Raw genomic sequence first — 20,000 nt, 5'->3', positions numbered from 1 at the left:
ACTGTCTCTTTTTCTCTCTCCACCCTCTCTCTCCTACTTTCCCATCCTCCCCTCCTCCTCTCTCTCCTCTGTCTCTCTCTCTCTCTCTCTCTCTCTCTCTCTCTCTCTCTCTCTCTCTCTCTCTCTCTCTCTCTCTCTCTCTCTAGCGGTGTTTGAACAGAGTTGTGAGGCGTATAAACACCTGGGAAGATCTTCAGACACATACTGGATAGATCCGGATGGGAGTGGGCCACTCGGACCTTTCAAAGTCAACTGCAACATGACAGGTGTGTTTGCGTGAACGGATTAGTTAATATTACAATAAGCGAACGGATTACAATAAAGTCCATTGCCTAACAGTAAACACCATTCATTTGCGAACACTCCCACATTTTTCAACTTTATTATTAGAAGTCGTTCCCTGCCTTGCAACATGAAAGGTAAAGAGACCAAAGGATTACAAAAAGAAAGTTCTGTACATCGTAAAAATGTAGTCCTCTAACTCCTTCAATAAACCATGAAAGAACAGAGGCCAGACAGACAGAGCACGGTGAGTTTTCTATTCCAGTCCAGGTGTGACCCCAAGGACCTGAGAGATGACAAGATGCCCTCGCTTCTTTTCTCCTCCTAGACCGTCTTAACCTGTTCGTTGCCAAGGCAACCTGGTTCTGCGGATACAGCCTTTAACATTTATCTGTAACCACCAAAACACACACATACGTAGACACATGTAAACACACACACACTTGCCTTGACCATACAGTGGGGCAAAAAAAGTATTTAGTCAGCCACCAATTGTGCAAGTTCTCCCTCTTAAAAAGATGAGAGAGGCCTGTAATTTGAGTGAGAGAACTTGCACAATTGGTGGCTGACTAAATACTTTTTTGCCCCACTGTATATCAGATCAACCACGGCACCACAGCTTCTCATATTATAAGAATACAGTACCTTCACAAAGTATTCACACCACTTTACTTTTTCCTACATTTTTTGCATTACAACCTGAATTTTAAATTGATTAAATTGAGATTGTTTTTCACTGGCCTACACAAAACACCCCATAATGTCAAAGTGAAATTGTGTTGAAATATATTGAGACAATAAGTATTCAACCCCTTTGTTATGAATTTCAAACACAGATTCAACCACAAAAAAACAGAAAAGCTTTCCAATGCCTCGCAAAGAAGGGTGGAGTTATTAATTACACTTAGGATGGTGTATCAATCCACCCAGTCACTACAAAGATGCAGGCGTCCTTCCTAACTCAGATGCAGGAGAGGAAAGAAATCACTCAGGGATTTCACCATGTTGCCAATGATGACTTTAAAACAGTTTAATGGCTGTGATGGAAGAAAACTGAGGATGGATCAACTACATTGTACTTTCTCCATAATACTAACCTAAATGACAGAGTGAAAAGATGGAAGCCTGTACAGAATAAAACATATTCCAAGCATGCATCCTGTTTGCAATAAGGCACTAAAGTAAAACTGCAAAAAATGTGGCAAAAAAATAAACGTCCAGATAAAAATGTCCTGAATACAAAGCTTTATGTTTGGGGCAAATCCAACACATCACTGAGTATCACTCTTCACATTTTCTAGCTAAGTGTTGGCTGCATCATGTTATGGGTATGCTTGTCATCGGCAAGGACTTGTGAGTTTTTTTTAGGATAAAAGGAAACGGGAATAGAGCTAAACACAGGCAGACTCAACCAGGAGAGCTAAACACAGGCAGACTCAAACACAGGCAGACTAAACACAGCAGACTCAACCAGGTTTTCCTAGAGGCACAAATTCACAAACAGACACAAATGTACCTTTCGGCAGGACAATAACCTAAAGCACAAGGCGGAGTTGCTTACCAACACAACATTAAATGTTCCTGAGTGGCCTAATTACAGTTTTGACTTAAATCGAATAAAAAATATATGGCAAGACTTGAAAATGGCTGTCAACATCCAACTTGACAGAGCTTGTGGAATTTAAAAAATAATAATGTGCAAATATTATATAATCCAGGTGGGGAGAGCTCTTAGAGACTTACCCAGAAAGACTCACAGCTGTAATCACTCTTAGAGACTTACCCAGAAAGATTCACAGCTGTAATCACTCTTAGAGACTTACCCAGGAAGACTCACAGCTGTAATCACTCTTAGAGACTTACCCAGAAAGACTCACAGCTGTAATCACTCTTAGAGACTTACCCAGGAAGACTCACAGCTGTAATCACTCTTAGAGACTTACCCAGAAAGACTCATAGCTGTAATCAAATCAAATCAAATTTATTTATATAGCCCTTCGTACATCAGCTGATATCTCAAAGTGCTGTACAGAAACCCAGAAACCTAGAGAGGAACCAGGCTATGTGGGGTGGCCAGTCCTCATCTGGCTGTGCCGGGTGGAGATTATAACAGAACATAGCCAAGATGTTCAAATGTTCATAAATGACCAGCATGATCGAGCATGATCGAGGCAGAACAGTTGAAACTGGAGCAGCAGCACGGTCAGGTGGACTGGGGACAGCAAGGAGTCATCATGTCAGGTAGTCCTGGGGCATGGTCCTAGGGCTCAGGTCAGTTGAAACTGGAGCAGCAGCACGGCCAGGTGGACTGGGGACAGCAAGGAGTCATCATGTCAGGTAGTCCTGGGGCATGGTCCTAGGGCTCAGGTCCTCCGAGAGAGAGAAAGAAAGAGAGAAGGAGAGAATTAGAGAACGCACACTTAGATTCACACAGGACACCGAATAGGACAGGAGAAGTACTCCAGATATAACAAACTGACCCTAGCCCCCCGACACATAAACTACTGCAGCATAAATACTGGAGGCTGAGACAGGAGGGGTCAGGAGACACTGTGGCCCCATCCGATGACACCCCCGGACAGTAATCACTCTTAGAGACTTACCCAGAAAGACTCACTGCTGTAATCATTCTTAGAGACTTACCCAGGAAGACTCACAGTTGTAATCACTCTTAGAGACTTACCCAGGAAGACTCACAGCAGTAATCACTCTTAGAGGCTTACCCAGGAAGACTCACAGCTGTAATCACTCTTAGAGACTTACCCAGAAAGACTCACAGCTGTAATCACTGCCAAAGGTGATTCTAACATGTATTGACTCGGGTGGGAATACTTATGTAATTTAGATATTTCAGTATTTCATTTTCAATAAATTTGCAAAAAGATTCTGAAAACATTGTTTATTTATTGAATTCTGGCTGTAATATAACAACATGTGGAATAAGTAAAGGGGTATCAATACCTTCTGAAGGCACTGTATATTTTAGGAGCTTTCATTCAATCAGCTGTGTTAAAGTTACGCTTTATCTCTCTCTCTTTCCCTCTCTCTTTTTTTCTCTTTTCCTCTCTCTCTCTCTTATTCTCTCTCTCTCTATCTCTCTTTGTCTCTCTCTCTCTCTATTTTCTCTCACTCTCTGACTCTCTCTCTTTCTTTCTCTCTCTCAGAAGACAAGGTGTGGACTACTGTGGTAAATAATCTACCAGCCCAGACCTCAGTGACCGGCTCTAGCAGAGAGAGACGCACTGTGCTGCAACTCAACTACAGTGCTTCTATGGAACAGGTACACACACACACACACACACACACACACACACACACACACACACACACACACACACACACACACACACACACACACACACACACACACACACACACACACACACACACACACATACTGTGCCATTCGATGGCTGTTCATTGTGTCTTTCAGTTAAGTATTTCATCCCACCCTACTCTCATTTTCTTTCCTGTTAACTCTTTAACTTCGAGGTCATTTTCATTGACTACTGACTTGTATGTGTTTGTGTGTGTGTTTGTGTGTGTGTGTTTGTGTGTGTGTGACTGGGTCTGTGTGTATACATGCGTGTGCGTGCATGTGTTTGTAACAGGTCACAGCTATTACCACAAGTGCAGAACACTGTGAACAACACGTGTCGTACGGCTGCCTCATGTCCCGACTGCTCAACACACCCGGTAAAACAGTGTTCTATTTGTCTCTACTGCAGTGTTCTTGTCTTCTCTACTGCAGTGTTCTTGTCTTCTCTACTGCAGTGTTCTTGTCTTCTCTACTGCAGTGTTCTATTTGTCTCTACTGCAGTGTTCTTGTCTTCTCTACTGCAGTGTTCTATTTGTCTCTACTGCAGTGTTCTATTTGTCTCTACTGCAGTGTTCTTGTCTTCTCTACTGCAGTGTTCTTGTCTTCTCTACTTGTTCTTCTTCTACTGCTTGGGCTCAACTATCAGTCTGCTGTGTGTTCGTCCTCACTTATGTAGTGGGGTCATCTGGGTAGTGAGATGGAGTGGTGTTTCTCTCTCCCCCTGTTAGATTGTCACCCCTTTAGACAACCCGCTAATTAACATCTGATTATCCTATCCGTCTTCCTGCACTTTAATGTTCGACAAACCAAGGCTTTTGTTCAAGGTTGCTTCAGTTCGCTGCCCTGCTGGACTCCAAGATGAATTCCAACATTGAAATATTCACTCATGTAATGAAATATGCTCAAGGCCCTGTCTGTCTCTCACTGTGTTATTTAAAGAAGAGCCCAGCTGAGGCTGAGGACATCAATGAAATTAGTGGGAGATGAGACGTTCAGTGTGTCAGGAAGAAAGAAACTAAAGATTAGATGATGGGAGAGAAGAACTGATACATAATGGCAGTGTGTCAGGAAGAAGGACTGATACATAATGGCAGTGTGTCAAGAAGAAGGACTGATACGTAATGGCAGTGTGTCAGGAAGAAGGACTGACACATAATGGCAGTGTGTCAGGAAGAAGGACTGATACATAATGGCAGTGTGTCAGGAAGAAGGACTGACACATAATGGCAGTGTGTCAGGAAGAAGGACTGATACATAATGGCATTGTGTCAGGAAGAAGGACTGATACATAATGGCAGTGTGTCAGGAAGAAGGACTGACACATAATGGCAGTGTGTCAGGAAGAAGGACTGATACATAATGGCAGTGTGTCAGGAAGAAGGACTGACACATAATGGCAGTGTGTCAGGAAGAAGGACTGATACATAATGGCAGTGTGTCAGGAAGAAGGACTGACACATAATGGCAGTGTGCCAGGAAGAAGGACTGACACATAATGGCATTGTGTCAGGAAGAAGGACTGATACATAATGGCAGTGTGTCAGGAAGAAGGACTGACACATAATGGCAGTGTGTCAGGAAGAAGGACTGACACATAATGGCAGTGTGTCAGGAAGAAGGACTGACACATAATGGCAGTGTGTCAGGAAGAAGGACTGATACATAATGGCAGTGTGTCAGGAAGAAGGACTGACACATAATGGCAGTGTGTCAGGAAGAAGGACTGATACATAATGGCAGTGTGTCAGGAAGAAGGACTGACACATAATGGCAGTGTGTCAGGAAGAAGGACTGACACATAATGGCAGTGTGTCAGGAAGAAGGACTGATACATAATGGCAGTGTGTCAGGAAGAAGGACTGATACATAATGGCAGTGTGTCAGGAAGAAGGACTGGCAACATTAACAACAACACTTCTGTGGAAGTCAGGAAAGAACATATGTGATGTATCACCCAAACCACAGAGCAAAAACTTCCAGTTGCATTTTTGATAACATATCTACAGTATTTCACTTTTGAATGTGTATAGTATTGCTTACTAGGTGTTGTTTAATTCATTATGTAACCACTCCCTCTTCTAATCAGGGTTGATTGGAAAAAGATGTTCAGAAGAGGACTAGTCAGAGTTGTAAAACGAGTCAGAGTTGTAAAAGTATTTTCCATTGAACATGCCATACAAATGAAGGCATTTTAATTCATTATATGAAGAGTGCCTTGGTCCTCCTTTCTTTTTGATGACCAATTTACCCCTTTTACCAAAGAGCACCTTCTGTCTACTAAAATCTACTATTGTGTACCTCAGCAGCACTTCCCTTCCTCCTTTGTTTCTACAAGTTAATCACAGCACCTGGGTAGTGCTCAGAGGAAGCAGCTCCACAGTAATTTTTTTCTGTGGGGACATTTTACAACTCAAACTATGGATTATACCCAAGAGGCTACAAGATGTTCCTATTCCCATGAAGAGGGTCAAAGGATTATTACCACTATGCCATTGCTAGATGAGATGACAGCCACAGAGAATACTGGAATGGACAGAGACTTGCAACACCTTATGGAGAAAGACACCAAACTTGACCTCAATTCTATCACCTTGTCTGACTACTGGAGGAAAGGCCTAACCCCAGAGGACTCCGTAATACAAAGTTTCCAGCTAATGGAGCACAAGGTAAAACTGAATTTAGAGATACATGGGAGGCTATTCTCAACAAGTGTTATTTTGACCTAATGCTATGTCTAATAGAATAATCTAAAAAGGACAGACAACAGAAATGAAGAAGTAAAAAGGAAAATTACAGAACACAGTGACAATCCTAACAAAGCACAATATGATGATATTTTGAAAGAGAAAATAGACACATTCACTCTGACATTGAAGCAAGACAAGCTAAGGACATTTAGAAGAGATGAAGTAGACTACAGAGATGGCAAGGTCTTTGCCTGGAGAAAACCAACCTGAAAGAATTCAGAATCACATCCACAGAGGCGGAAGCCAACATCTGTTTCTTTCAACTTGACAAGCAGCGCCGATGAGGGTCACCCCAGACACTCAGAGGAGTCACGCAGGTTCCCCAACAAGAGAGGGAGAGGAGCAGCGACGATGAGGGTCACCCCAGACACTCAGAGGAGTCACGCAGGTTCCCCAACAAGAGAGGGAGAGGAGCAGCGACGATGAGGGTCACCCCAGACACTCAGAGGAGTCACGCAGGTTCCCCAACAAGAGAGGGAGAGGAGCAGCGACGATGAGGGTCACTCCAGACACTCAGAGGAGTCACGCAGGTTCCCCAACAAGAGAGGGAGAGGAGCAGCGACGATGAGGGTCACCCCAGACACTCAGAGGAGTCACGCAGGTTCCCCAACAAGAGAGGGAGAGGAGCAGCGACGATGAGGGTCACCCCAGACACTCAGAGGAGTCACGCAGGTTCCCCAACAAGAGAGGGAGAGGAGCAGCGACGATGAGGGTCACCCCAGACACTCAGAGGAGTCACGCAGGTTCCCCAACAAGAGAGGGAGAGGAGCAGCGACGATGAGGGTCACCCCAGACACTCAGAGGAGTCACGCAGGTTCCCCAACAAGAGAGGGAGAGGAGCAGCGACGATGAGGGTCACCCCAGACACTCAGAGGAGTCACGCAGGTTCCCCAACAAGAGAGGGAGAGGAGCAGCGACGATGAGGGTCACCCCAGACACTCAGAGGAGTCACGCAGGTTCCCCAACAAGAGAGGGAGAGGAGCAGCGACGATGAGGGTCACCCCAGACACTCAGAGGAGTCACGCAGGTTCCCCAACAAGAGAGGGAGAGGAGCAGCGACGATGAGGGTCACCCCAGACACTCAGAGGAGTCACGCAGGTTCCCCAACAAGAGAGGGAGAGGAGCAGCGACGATGAGGGTCACCCCAGACACTCAGAGGAGTCACGCAGGTTCCCCAACAAGAGAGGGAGAGGAGCAGCGACGATGAGGGTCACCCCAGACACTCAGAGGAGTCACGCAGGTTCCCCAACAAGAGAGGGAGAGGAGCAGCGCCGATGAGGGTCACCCCAGACACTCAGAGGAGTCACGCAGGTTCCCCAACAAGAGAGGGAGAGGAGCAGCGACGATGAGGGTCACCCCAGACACTCAGAGGAGTCACGCAGGTTCCCCAACAAGAGAGGGAGAGGAGCAGCGGCGATGAGGGTCACCCCAGACACTCAGAGGAGTCACGCAGGTTCCCCAACAAGAGAGGGAGAGGAGCAGCGACGATGAGGGTCACCCCAGACACTCAGAGGAGTCACGCAGGTTCCCCAACAAGAGAGGGAGAGGAGCAGCGACGATGAGGGTCACCCCAGACACTCAGAGGAGTCACGCAGGTTCCCCAACAAGAGAGGGAGAGGAGCAGCGACGATGAGGGTCACCCCAGACACTCAGAGGAGTCACGCAGGTTCCCCAACAAGAGAGGGAGAGGAGCAGCGCCGATGAGGGTCACCCCAGACACTCAGAGGAGTCACGCAGGTTCCCCAACAAGAGAGGGAGAGGAGCAGCGACGATGAGGGTCACCCCAGACACTCAGAGGAGTCACGCAGGTTCCCCAACAAGAGAGGGAGAGGAGCAGCGGCGATGAGGGTCACCCCAGACACTCAGAGGAGTCACGCAGGTTCCCCAACAAGAGAGGGAGAGGAGCAGCGACGATGAGGGTCACCCCAGACACTCAGAGGAGTCACGCAGGTTCCCCAACAAGAGAGGGAGAGGAGCAGCGACGATGAGGGTCACCCCAGACACTCAGAGGAGTCACGCAGGTTCCCCAACAAGAGAGGGAGAGGAGCAGCGACGATGAGGGTCACCCCAGACACTCAGAGGAGTCACGCAGGTTCCCCAACAAGAGAGGGAGAGGAGCAGCGACGATGAGGGTCACCCCAGACACTCAGAGGAGTCACGCAGGTTCCCCAACAAGAGAGGGAGAGGAGCAGCGACGATGAGGGTCACCCCAGACACTCAGAGGAGTCACGCAGGTTCCCCAACAAGAGAGGGAGAGGAGCAGCGACGATGAGGGTCACCCCAGACACTCAGAGGAGTCACGCAGGTTCCCCAACAAGAGAGGGAGAGGAGCAGCGACGATGAGGGTCACCCCAGACACTCAGAGGAGTCACGCAGGTTCCCCAACAAGAGAGGGAGAGGATGCGGAAGAGGCCAACACGGAGGGGGGGGGAATCAAGGCTATCCAACCACACGGAGCAGGACCAGAACAAGGTTGTGATTTCTGGAGAACCCCTTTCTGATGATTGTGTAAGGATCTTGGCAAAAGGATTGTCCTTTGCCCCCCACATACTCAACCAATGAATTCAGTACAAAGATGGACCTTTTTTGTTTCTACAGGAATCTACATCTGAAGGCCTGGTACAAGCAAAACATCTCTCCAACTATAGACTCCAGTCCACCTTTTGATCCATTGTCCAGAATGCCACACTAAATACATTTGCCAAGAAGGTGAATTTTAATGTGGAGAATCTGTTTAAGGGTCAAATGGACTCTAACCAAACATGACCTTTATAAGACAGAGAGGGATGCAGTTAAATCATTGTCCAAAAATGGACGGATTGTAGTTTTTTAAAAAGCAGACCAAGATGGCGCTACAGTAGTGTGGAGTAAAGACAAATATGTGACAATGATGAATTCTACCAATCTCTTGCCTTCAACCCTACAGAGGACCTAAAAACTGAAGGGAAAGGGATCCTCACAGAAGCTAAGGAGAATGGCCACATTTCAGACAATGAGTTCACATCTATTTTCAATGGCAGTCCGCGTATGGCTTCTCTTTATCTTCTTCTATAAGTCCACAAGAATCTTGGAAATCCCCCAGGCAGACCAGTCATTAGTGGTAATGAAAGTCTGACAGAACACATCTCTAAGTACCTTTTCTGAGTCACTCCCAGCCTATCTTCAAGATACCACAGATGTGTTGAACAACATTGAACAAGGGATTGAACAATATAGGTACAGCTTCCTTTTTAGTCACCATGGATGTGGAGAGTCTCTACACACCACCATTGAACATGAACAATGTTTGGCAGCACCATTTCTTGAGTACCCGACCTGAAACTGAGATGCCTCCTACAGAATTCATTGTCTCTCTGACTGAATGGACTCTTAATCATAACATCTTTCAGGACCGTATTTTTAAACAGGTTAAAGGGTGTGCCATGGGAGCTACAGCCCTTCCTATGCTGGTTTGTACTTAGGTAAATGGGAAAATTACTTAATTTTCTATCCTTCTAAAAAACAGTTATTTGACCGGATTATATGGTGGGGATGCTATATTGATGATATTTGCTTGTTCTGGTCCGGCTCAAAATATGAACTTATTTCCTTCCACCTATACCTTTTAGCAGCAATTACCCTAACATCAAACAAACTATGGAGAACAGCAAGGATAACATTAATTTACCTTAACATCAAACTAACTATGGAGAACAGTAAGGATAACATTCATTTACCTTAACATCAAACTAACTATGGAGAACAGTAAGAATAACATTAATTTACCTTAACATCAAACTAACTATGGAGAACAGTAAGGATAACATTAATTTACCTTAACATCAAACAAACTATGGAGAACAGCAAGGATAACATTAATTTACCTTAACATCAAACTAACTATGGAGAACAGTAAGGATAACATTAATTTACCTTAACATCAAACTAACTATGGAGAACAGTAAGGATAACATTAATTTACCTTAACATCAAACTAACTATGGAGAACAGTAAGGATAACATTAATTTACCTTAACATCAAACTAACTATGGAGAACAGTAAGGATAACATTAATTTACCTAAACATCAAAAAAACTATGGAGAACAGCAATGATAACATTAATTTACCTTAACACCAAACTAACTATGGAGTACAGCAAGGATAACATTAATTTACCCTAACATCAAACTAACTATGGAGTACAGCAAGGATAACATTAATTTACCCTAACATCAAACTAACTATGGAGAACAGCAAGGATAACATTCATTTGCCCTATCAAACTAACTATGGAGTACAGCAAGGATAACATTCATTTTTTGGACCTTGACATCAGTATAAATGACAAAGGTTGACAAACCTGAATGATGCAGGTATAAGGGCTGGATGACTTGACAGAGAGAACTCGTTGAGAAGTGGAGTGCCTCGTGATGCATCAGACAGTGTCATTTGTTACAACATACAGCACTGAAGCAGAGAACATTAAAATAATAATTTAAAATAATTGGGGAATCATCCAAAGTGATTCACTACTACGCCAATTCTTCCAGAGCCACCAGTCATAAGTTTTAAGATATGTCCTACCCTAAATGACAAATTAGTTCACAGCTACAGTTGAAGTCGGAAGTTTACATACACTTAGGTTTTAGTCATAAAAACTTGTTTTTCAACCACTCCACAAATTTCTTGTTAACAAACTATAGTTTTGGCAAGTCGGTTAGGACGTCTACTTTGTGCATGACAAAAGTCATTTTTCCAACAATTGTTTACAGACAGATTATTTCACTTAAAATTCACTGTATCACAATTCCAGTGGGTCAGAAGTTTACATACACTAAGTTGACTGTGCCTTTATACAGCTTGGAAAATTTCTGAAAATGATGTCATGGCTTTCGAAGCTTCTGATAGGCTAATTGACATAATTTGAGTCAATTGGAGGTGTACCTGTGGATCTATTTCAAGGCCTACCTTCAAACTCAGTGCCTCTTTGCTTGACATCATGGGAAAATCAAAAGAAATCAGCCAAGACCTCAGAAAAAAATGTGTCGACCTCCACAAGTCTTGTTCATCCTTGGGAGCAATTTCCAAATGCCTGAAGGTACCACGTTCAACTGTACAGATAATAGTACGCACGTATAAACACCATGGGACCACACAGCCGCCATACCACTCAGGAAGGAGACGCGTTCTGTCTCCTAGAGATGAACGGACTTTGGTGCAACAAGTGCAAATCAATCCCAGAACAACAGCAAAGGACCTTATGAAGATGGTGGAGGAAACAGGTACAAAATTATCTATATCCACAGTAAAACGAGTCCTATATCGACATAACCTGAAAGGCCGCTCAGCAAGGAAGAAGCCACTGCTCCAAAACCACCATAAGAAAGCCAGACTACGGTTTGCAACTGCACATGGGGACAAAGATCGTACTTTTTGGAGAAATGTCCTCTGGTCTGCTGAAACAAAAATGGAACCGTTTGGCCATAATGACCATCGTACTTTTTGGAGAAATGTCCTCTGGTCTGCTGAAACAAAAATGGAACTGTTTGGCCATAATGACCAAAAAAAAATTGCATTTTTGGGGCATACAATCATCGATACAGAATCAATAGAGCTTTTATTTTGGTATTGCCCTCAGGTAGCCTGTTTCTGGTCTCAGGTTCAGGAATGGTTGAAAATGCATAACATTGATCTAAAATTGACCCTAGAAATAGTACTGATGGGAGATCTGGTCAATCAATTACTAATATACTAATACTTTTAGTGAAAGTATTCATCTTTAACTCACAATCTGTGGATTCTATTCAATATATGGTGTGTAGAAATCCAAAGAGGCTGGCCAGCAGAGATAGGTGGGAGGGGCTGAGGGAAGCAGAGGGTTGGGATGTGGAACTGGAGACAGGTGGGATGGGCTGATGGAAGCAGAGGGTTGGGATGTGGAACTGGAGACAGGTGGGATGGGCTGATGGAAGCAGAGGGTTGGGATGTGGAACTGGAGACAGGTGGGATGGGCTGATGGAAGCAGAGGGTTGGGATGTGGAACTGGAGACAGGTGGGATGGGCTGAGGGAAGCAGAGGGTTGGGATGTGGAACTGGAGACAGGTGGGATGGACTGAGGGAAGCAGAGGGTTGGGATGTGGAACTGGAGACAGGTGGGATGGGCTGAGGGAAGCAGAGGGTTGGGATGTGGAACTGGAGATAGGTGGGATGGGCTGAGGGAAGCAGAGGGTTGAGATGTGGAACTGGAGATAGGTGGGAGGGGCTGAGGGAAGCTGAGGGTTAGGATGTGGAACTGGAGACAGGTGGGATGGGCTGAGGGAAGCTGAGGGTTGGGATGTGGAACTGGAGATAGGTGGGATGGGCTGAGGGAAGTAGAGGGTTGGGATGTGGAACTGGAGACAGGTGGGATGGACTGAGGGAAGCAGAGGGTTGGGATGTGGAACTGGAGACACGTGGGAGGGGCTGAGGGAAGCAGAGGGTTGGGATGTGGAACTGGAGACAGTTGGGATGGGCTGAGGGAAGCTGAGGGTTGGGATGTGGAACTGGAGACAGGTGGGAGGGGCTGAGGGAAGCTGAGGGTTGGGATGTGGAATTGGAGACAAGTGGGAGTGGAGTTGCAGGGCGGGGGATAGAATGATGGTCAAAGATAAAAGTTTAAAAAATAAAACATAACAAAAAGTAAGTTTGAATGACACAGAAGGACAATGTTGTTACAGCTAATGCCAGTTTGCCGGACACATGTAAATAGTGCCATACATGCACTCAAATATATTCAGTCGGCCTTGCTGTTATGATTTTTGTTGTCCTTGATGTTTTTTTTGCATTGTTGTTTTCTGTTTTCCGTTTTCTTTCTCTTTTTTCAGTTTTGTTCATTTTGTTGGTTGTTGGTAAATTGTGGGTTGGTATTGGGTGTGGGGAATGGAATTCTATATATATATATATATTTTTTTTTTTTTCTGAGGGGGGGCGGGCTGTGGGAGGGTATTAGATGGTTGAGGGGCAGCTCTTGGGGGAATGTGTGGGGATCTTGGAGGTTAGGAGCTTGGGCTGGTGGCTGATGGATCGCTTGTTTGTGTCCCCATTTTTGACCTTGTGGGAGATCTGTCGACGTGGCCTTGAGCCGGGTGTTGAACCTGGTTGCTTCTGTGTGTTGCTCTGGGTGGGAGTCTGTTAGATGACTAATGTAATGTAGTTGTTGAGCGGCTTCACTGCAAGTATACAGTATGTTTTTAATAAAAATATATATAATTAAAAAATGCTAGGCTCCTGTCAATTGTATCGTTGCCTATGTGAGAGGCAGATTTTTTTATTTAAATGTGCCGTTGATTTGGCATTATAGGAGAACGGAATAGTTTGGAGTAGAGTGTCGGACAAGGCGAGCTCTTTGAAAATGAAGATGGGATAACCTACCGAAACAAGCGAAATGAAGTATGCAGGTATATGAATTGTGAATGATTTAAAATGACATCAAAAACCTCCAAAATATTTCAAAGCCCTCTCAGTTTATTAAAATCCCTTTATTCATGGTCTTCTTGGATCATTTCCAGGATAACGACGCCCATATGTGATGCTGCTTAACCAGCCTTGATTAAGGGGAGGGGAGGCTATGCTGAGTTTTTAATCAAATTAAACGAAATGGGGGGAAACCAATGGTTCTTTTTGTTCCTAATTATGAGATTTATTGTCACAAAAGTCACCAAAGGCACATCTCTGGTTCCGTGATGGACACTGTGCATTAAGGCTGGATAGGCTGCGCTTCTGCTCTAAAAATCCATGAAATGATCCGCTATATTATCATTAAGACCTGCTTTTTTGGTGGTCTTAAAACTTCCCATTAGCGCTGCATGGAATTGTCACTTTTGCGCTTGTTTTTAAGGACACACCTCAAATATTGCCACCCTTCCCCTCAGTGCACCAAGCTGATGTTAGACAGGTAAATTTACAAACCTGGCATTAGGGCTGGAAGATGCCAGTGCGCCAGTTTTTACATGACAAAATGTAAAACTAACGTGCGTTTGACAGTTGCACCTCCTTAGCATCAGTCGAAAATAGAGCCCTAAATGTGATGATGTTGAATCAACGTGGAAAACTGATTGGATTTGCATAAAGTCACCACCCAACGTTTAACCTAAAAAATATAGGATTTTTTAAAATGTTGAATTCGTGTTAGTTGACAACTCAACCAAATGCAAATCAAAACTAGATGTTGAAATTACGTCTGTGACCAGTGGGAAGTAATCTACTTTCCCTCCCTCCCTCTCTCGCTCCCTCTCTCTATTTCACCAATGATCAGGGTTGCTGTACCATTCAGTTGAGTCTGGATTGAAAATTGAAAATGTTAGATGGGATTTTCTGTAAGGGTTTCTAAAGTATGTCATTCCAAGGAGGTGTGTTGGTGTGAATAGTAATGCTGAGATGCAGAACAGTGAGAAGCAGAATAATAGAAGGCTAAATCAGGGTAAAGTAAGAGACAGAATTGATTAATACATTCTCTCTCAGAATCAGGGGGAAAAAAGAGAGCAGGCTGGAAGATAGTTGTCTGGAAGAGAGCAATATGGAAGAGAATTGTCTGGAAGAGAGCAGTTTGGAAGAGAATTGTCTGGAAGAGAGCAGTCTGGAAGAGAGTTGTCTAGAAGAGAGTTGTCTGGAAGAGAGCAGTCTGGAAGAGAGCTGTCTGGAAGAGAGTTGTCTAGAAGAGAGCAGTCTAGAAGAGATCAGTCTGGAAGAGAGTTGTCTGGAAGAGAGCAGTCTGGAAGAGAGTTGTCTGGAAGAGAGCAGTCTGGAAGAGAGCTGTCTGGAAGAGAGCAGTCTGGAAGAGAGTTGTCTGGAAGAGAGCAGTCTGGAAGAGAGCTGTCTGGAAGAGAGTTGTCTGGAAGAGAGCAGGCTGTAAGAGAGCTGTCTGGAATAGAGCTGTCTGGAAGAGAGCAGGCTGGAAGAGAGCTGTCTGTAAGAGAGCTGTCTGGAAGAGAGCAGGCTGGAATAAAGCTGCCTGGAAGAGAGCTGTCTGAGTGAGAGCTGTCTGGAATAGAGCTGCCTGGAATAAAGCTGCCTGGAAGAGAGCTGTCTGAATGAGAGCTGTCTGGAATAGAGCTGCCTGGAATAAAGCTGCCTGGAAGAGAGCTGTCTGAATGAGAGCTGCCTGGAAGAGAGCTGCCTGGAATAAAGCTGCCTGGAAGAGAGCTGTCTGGAATAGAGCTGCCTGGAATAAAGCTGCCTGGAAGAGAGCTGTCTGGAATAGAGCTGTCTGGAATAAAGCTGCCTGGAAGAGAGCTGTCTGAATGAGAGCTGTCTGGAATAGAGCTGCCTGGAAAAGAGCTGCCTGGAAGAGAGCTGTCTGGAATAGAGCTGCCTGGAATAAAGCTGCCTGGAAGAGAGCTGTCTGAATGAGAGCTGCCTGGAATAAAGCTGCCTGGAAGAGAGCTGTCTGAATGAGAGCTGTCTGGAATAAAGCTGCCTGGAAGAGAGCTGTCTGAATGAGAGCTGTCTGGAATAGAGCTGCCCTCTGGAATAGAGCTGTCTGGAATAGAGCTGCCCTCTGGAATAGAGCTGTCTGGAATAGAGCTTACTGGAAGAGAGCTGTCTGGAAGAGAGCTTCCTGGAAGAGAGCTGCCTGGAAGAGAGCTGTCTGGAATAGAGCTGCCCTCTGGAAGAGAGCTGTCTGGAAGAGAGCTGTCTGGAATAGAGCTGCCCTCTGGAAGAGAGCTGTCTGGAAGAGAGCTTCCTGGAAGAGAGCTGCCTGGAAGAGAGCTGTCTGGAATAGAGCTGCCCTCTGGAAGAGAGCAGCCTGGAAGAGAGCTGTCTGGAATAGAGCTGCCCTCTGGAAGAGAGCTGCCTGGAAGAGAGCTGCCCTCTGGAAGAGAGCTGTCTGGAATAGAGCTGCCCTCTGGAAGAGAGCTGCCTGGAAGAGAGCTGTCTGGAATAGAGCTGCCCTCTGGAAGAGAGCTGTCTGGAATAGAGCTGCCCTCTGGAAGAGAGCTGCCTGGAAGAGAGCTGTCTGGAATAGAGCTGCCCTCTGGAAGAGAGCTGCCTGGAAGAGAGCTGTCTGGAATAGAGCTGCCCTCTGGAAGAGAGCTGTCTGGAATAGAGCTGCCCTCTGGAAGAGAGCTGTCTGGAAGAGAGCTGTCTGGAATAGAGCTGTCTGGAATAGAGCTGCCCTCTGGAAGAGAGCTGTCTGGAATAGAGCTGCCCTCTGGAAGAGAGCTGTCTGGAAGAGAGCTGTCTGGAATAGAGCTGCCCTTTGGAAGAGAGCTGTCTGGAAGAGAGCTGTCTGGAAGAGAGCTGTCTGGAATAGAGCTGCCCTCTGGAAGAGAGCTGTCTGGAAGAGAGCTGTCTGGAAGAGAGCTGTCTGGAAGAGAGCTGTCTGGAAGAGAGCTGTCTGGAATAGAGCTGTCTGGAATAGAGCTGCCTGGAAGAGAGCTGTCTGGAAGAGAGCTGTCTGGAATAGAGCTGCCTGGAATAGAGCTGCCCTCTGGAAGAGAGCTGGCCGTAATGAGTTGTTATTATTTTCTGACCCATTACATTGGTGTACTTGTTTTTGTTTTATGGTTTATATAGTTTTATTTTTACAGACGCGAGAAAGAATACTACATTATAAAACGATTTTTCCTCTATTTCTTGTCATTTGAGTCTACACAGCAGCTGTAGCATAGGGAGAACAGAGTGGTGCCTTGTGGAGTGGAAAATAGCACGCAGTTTCACTCACAAATAAATGATTGCGAAATGCTACTGTGTCATTTACAATGGGTTCTGGCTGGATGTGAAGTGATGGTTTATATTGTTGCTGCCACCGAAACAAATCCTGAGCTACCCTTCCTCTACAATAGGTTTTGATATTCACTACAGAGCTAAGCTTTCTGACCCGCTTCAAACAACCTCTGAGGAGAACGAAGGATAGAAGATTGTGTGCGTGCATAGGGGGGTGAATGTTTACATGCGTACATGGCTTTGTACGCGCGTGCGTGTGAGTGTGTGTGTGTGTGTGTGTGTGTGTGTGTGTGTGTGTGTGTATATGTGTGTATATGTGTGTATATGTGTGTATGTGTGTGTATATGTGTCAGTATGTGTGTACTCTCTGCTCCTGCTGACACAACTCTCTACAGGGTACCGAGCCTCTGCTTTTTACTGAAATAGCCTCCTAACTGCTTCATCCATATCAGTTATGGAATTATCATATCCCCCAACACACACACACATACACACACACACATACAGACTCCTTCATCCATCAGTTGTGAAATTATCATAATCCAGATATGGGAGACTGGCGCCGTGTGGGGGGGCTAAAGACTCAGATTAGACTCACAGCATGACCTATACACAAGTGTGTGTGTGTGTGTGTGTGTGTGTGTGTGTGTGTGTGCGCGTGTGCGTGTGTGCGTGTGTGTGTGTGTGTGTGTGTGTGTGTGTGTGTGTGCGCGTGTGTGTGTGTGTGCGCGTGCGTGTGTGTGTGTGTACAAGTCTGTGTGTGAGGTGCAAAAGCATTTTCATCTGAGGTGGGAGAGGTTGATGAATTGCAAAAAAGAAAGGAGGTGAAATACCTTCTCAATGCCGGTCGCTAGCTGGGTTAGCCTCAGTGAAGCTCCAGGGATAGGGAGGCTGGTAGGCCTCACCCTGTCTCCCCCAATTCCCCATACTTCATCTCAATAAGCCCCCTGTCTTTTCCGCTTGTGAAGGAGTGAGGGAAAATAGACAGGTTGGCATTCATTGAGATGACTCGTGTTCTGGAGGTAGCTCTGCAGAGTGGTCGCTAGCTGACACAGCCACAAAGTCATGAAATCTAACCCTAACCTTAACCCTAGACTTAACCACACTGCAAACATTTGTTTTCATGAAGTTTTACGATAAAGCCAATTTTGACTTTAAAGCTGTCCCATCTAGCGGAAACCGATCAGCATTCAACACTATTGTTCCCTCCAATACATCACTGGGGCCGTGTTCCCATCCATCCAGGACATCTACTGTGCTTGAAACTGTACCTGAGGAAGTCCCCCAACATCATTAAGGACCTCACACACCCCAGCCACGAGCTGTTCACTCCCTTAACGGGTTAGGGTTAGTGGTTAGGTTTAGGTTTAGGGTTTGGGTTATGGTAACGGGTTAAGGTTAGGATTAGTGTTATAGTTAGGGTTAGGTTAGTGGCTAGGTTTAGGTTTAGGGTTTGGGTTATGGTAATGGGTTAAGGTTAGGATTAGTGTTATAGTTAGGGTTAGGTTAGTGGCTAGGTTTAGGTTTAGGGTTTGGGTTATGGTAACGGGTTAAGGTTAGGATTAGTGTTATAGTTAGGGTTAGGTTAGTGGCTAGGTTTAGGGGTTAGGGAAAATAAGATTTTTTAATGGAAATACATTTTAGGTCCCCACGAGGATAGAACATAACGTGTGTGTGTGTGTGTGTGTGTGTGTGTGTGTGTGTGTGTGTGTGTGTGTGTGTGTGTGTGTGTGTGTGTGTGTGTGTGTGTGTGTGTGTGTAATGTCTTAGTAAAACACCTTCCCGCTCCACCTGCCTCAGTTCCTCCCTAGAATGACACATAGAACAGATGGATCATAGGATTTCTCTGAGCGCTTCCTCTATAATGGAACAGAATATGAAATTGCATTCTTCCATTCTATACAATCCCTATTCTATACAGAATGTAACAGCTGGTGCATTGTGTACATCACATAAAGTATAGAACAGTGAAAGGCTGCACTGACCCTGCACTGACCCTCAGGCTAGAGAGAGAGAGAGAGAGGTGGATTGGAGGTGGAGAGAGGGGGAGGGAGAGAAAGGGATGGAGAGAGTGTGTGATTGGGGGGGTGACTGTAACCTTGGTAACCTCTCCCCATACTTCCAGAGAGACAGTTGTTGATCTGTGAACTCTGGCCGTATTGATTGGGTTGAATTATGTTGTACAACATATTCTGTCCCGCTATCTCTTTCTTTCTTTCGCTCCTGACCCTTTCCACCCTCTTCCTCACCCCGCTCTCCCTCTCACACATTCCTCTCTCTCTCTCTGACTCTGCCTTCCCCTCTCTCCCTCTCACACATTCCCCTCTCTCTCTCTGACTCTGCCTTCCCTTCTCTCCCTCTCACACATTCCCCTCTCTCTCTCTGACTCTGCCCTCCCCTCTCTCCCTCTCACACATTCCTCTCTCTCTCTGACTCTGCCTTCCCCTCTCTCCCTCTCACACATTCCTCTCTCTCTCTCTGACTCTGCCTTCCCCTCTCTCCCTCTCACACATTCCTCTCTCTCTCTCTCGGACTCTGCCTTCCCCTCTCTCCCTCTCACACATTCCTCTCTCTCTCTGACTCTGCCTTCCCCTCTCTCCCTCTCATACATTCCTCTCTCTGACTCTGCCTTCCCCTCTCTCCCTCTCACACATTCCTCTCTCTCTCTCTGACTCTGCCTTCCCCTCTCTCCCTCTCACACATTCCTCTCTCTCTCTCTGACTCTGCCTTCCCCTCTCTCCCTCTCATACATTCCTCTCTCTGACTCTGCCTTCCCCTCTCTCCCTCTCACACATTCCCCTCTCTCTCTCTGACTCTGCCTTCCCCTCTCTCCCTCTCATACATTCCTCTCTCTGACTCTGTCTTACGCTCTCTCCCTCTCACACACCCCTTTCTCTCTCTGACTCTGCCTTCTCCTCTCTATCTCTCTCTCTCGCTCTCTCTCTCTCTTCTCTCTCTCGCTCTCTC

At 45.7% G+C, this 20,000-nt stretch overlaps 2 protein-coding genes across 2 annotated transcripts in view; one reads left to right on the top strand and one right to left on the bottom strand.

Moving 5' to 3' along the window:
- Nucleotides 1-20,000, top strand: part of cntnap2a (contactin associated protein 2a) — a 243,609-nt gene that overhangs the window by 163,959 nt on the left and 59,650 nt on the right. Inside the window, exons 13-15 of the mRNA XM_036935092.1 lie at nucleotides 147-266; nucleotides 3,447-3,562; nucleotides 3,894-3,978. Of these exons, the coding sequence (XP_036790987.1) occupies nucleotides 147-266; nucleotides 3,447-3,562; nucleotides 3,894-3,978 (321 nt within the window). The remainder of the gene's footprint in view (nucleotides 1-146; nucleotides 267-3,446; nucleotides 3,563-3,893; nucleotides 3,979-20,000) is intronic.
- The window catches only part of LOC110535414 (E3 ubiquitin-protein ligase TRIM21), a 92,953-nt gene that overhangs the window by 32,376 nt on the left and 40,577 nt on the right, over nucleotides 1-20,000 (bottom strand). The gene's annotated exons all lie outside the window — the stretch shown is intronic.

This window comes from Oncorhynchus mykiss, chromosome 11 (genome assembly GCF_013265735.2).
Source record: "Oncorhynchus mykiss isolate Arlee chromosome 11, USDA_OmykA_1.1, whole genome shotgun sequence".
Lineage (NCBI taxonomy): Eukaryota > Metazoa > Chordata > Actinopteri > Salmoniformes > Salmonidae > Oncorhynchus > Oncorhynchus mykiss.
This window is presented reverse-complemented; position numbering and strand designations above follow the sequence as displayed.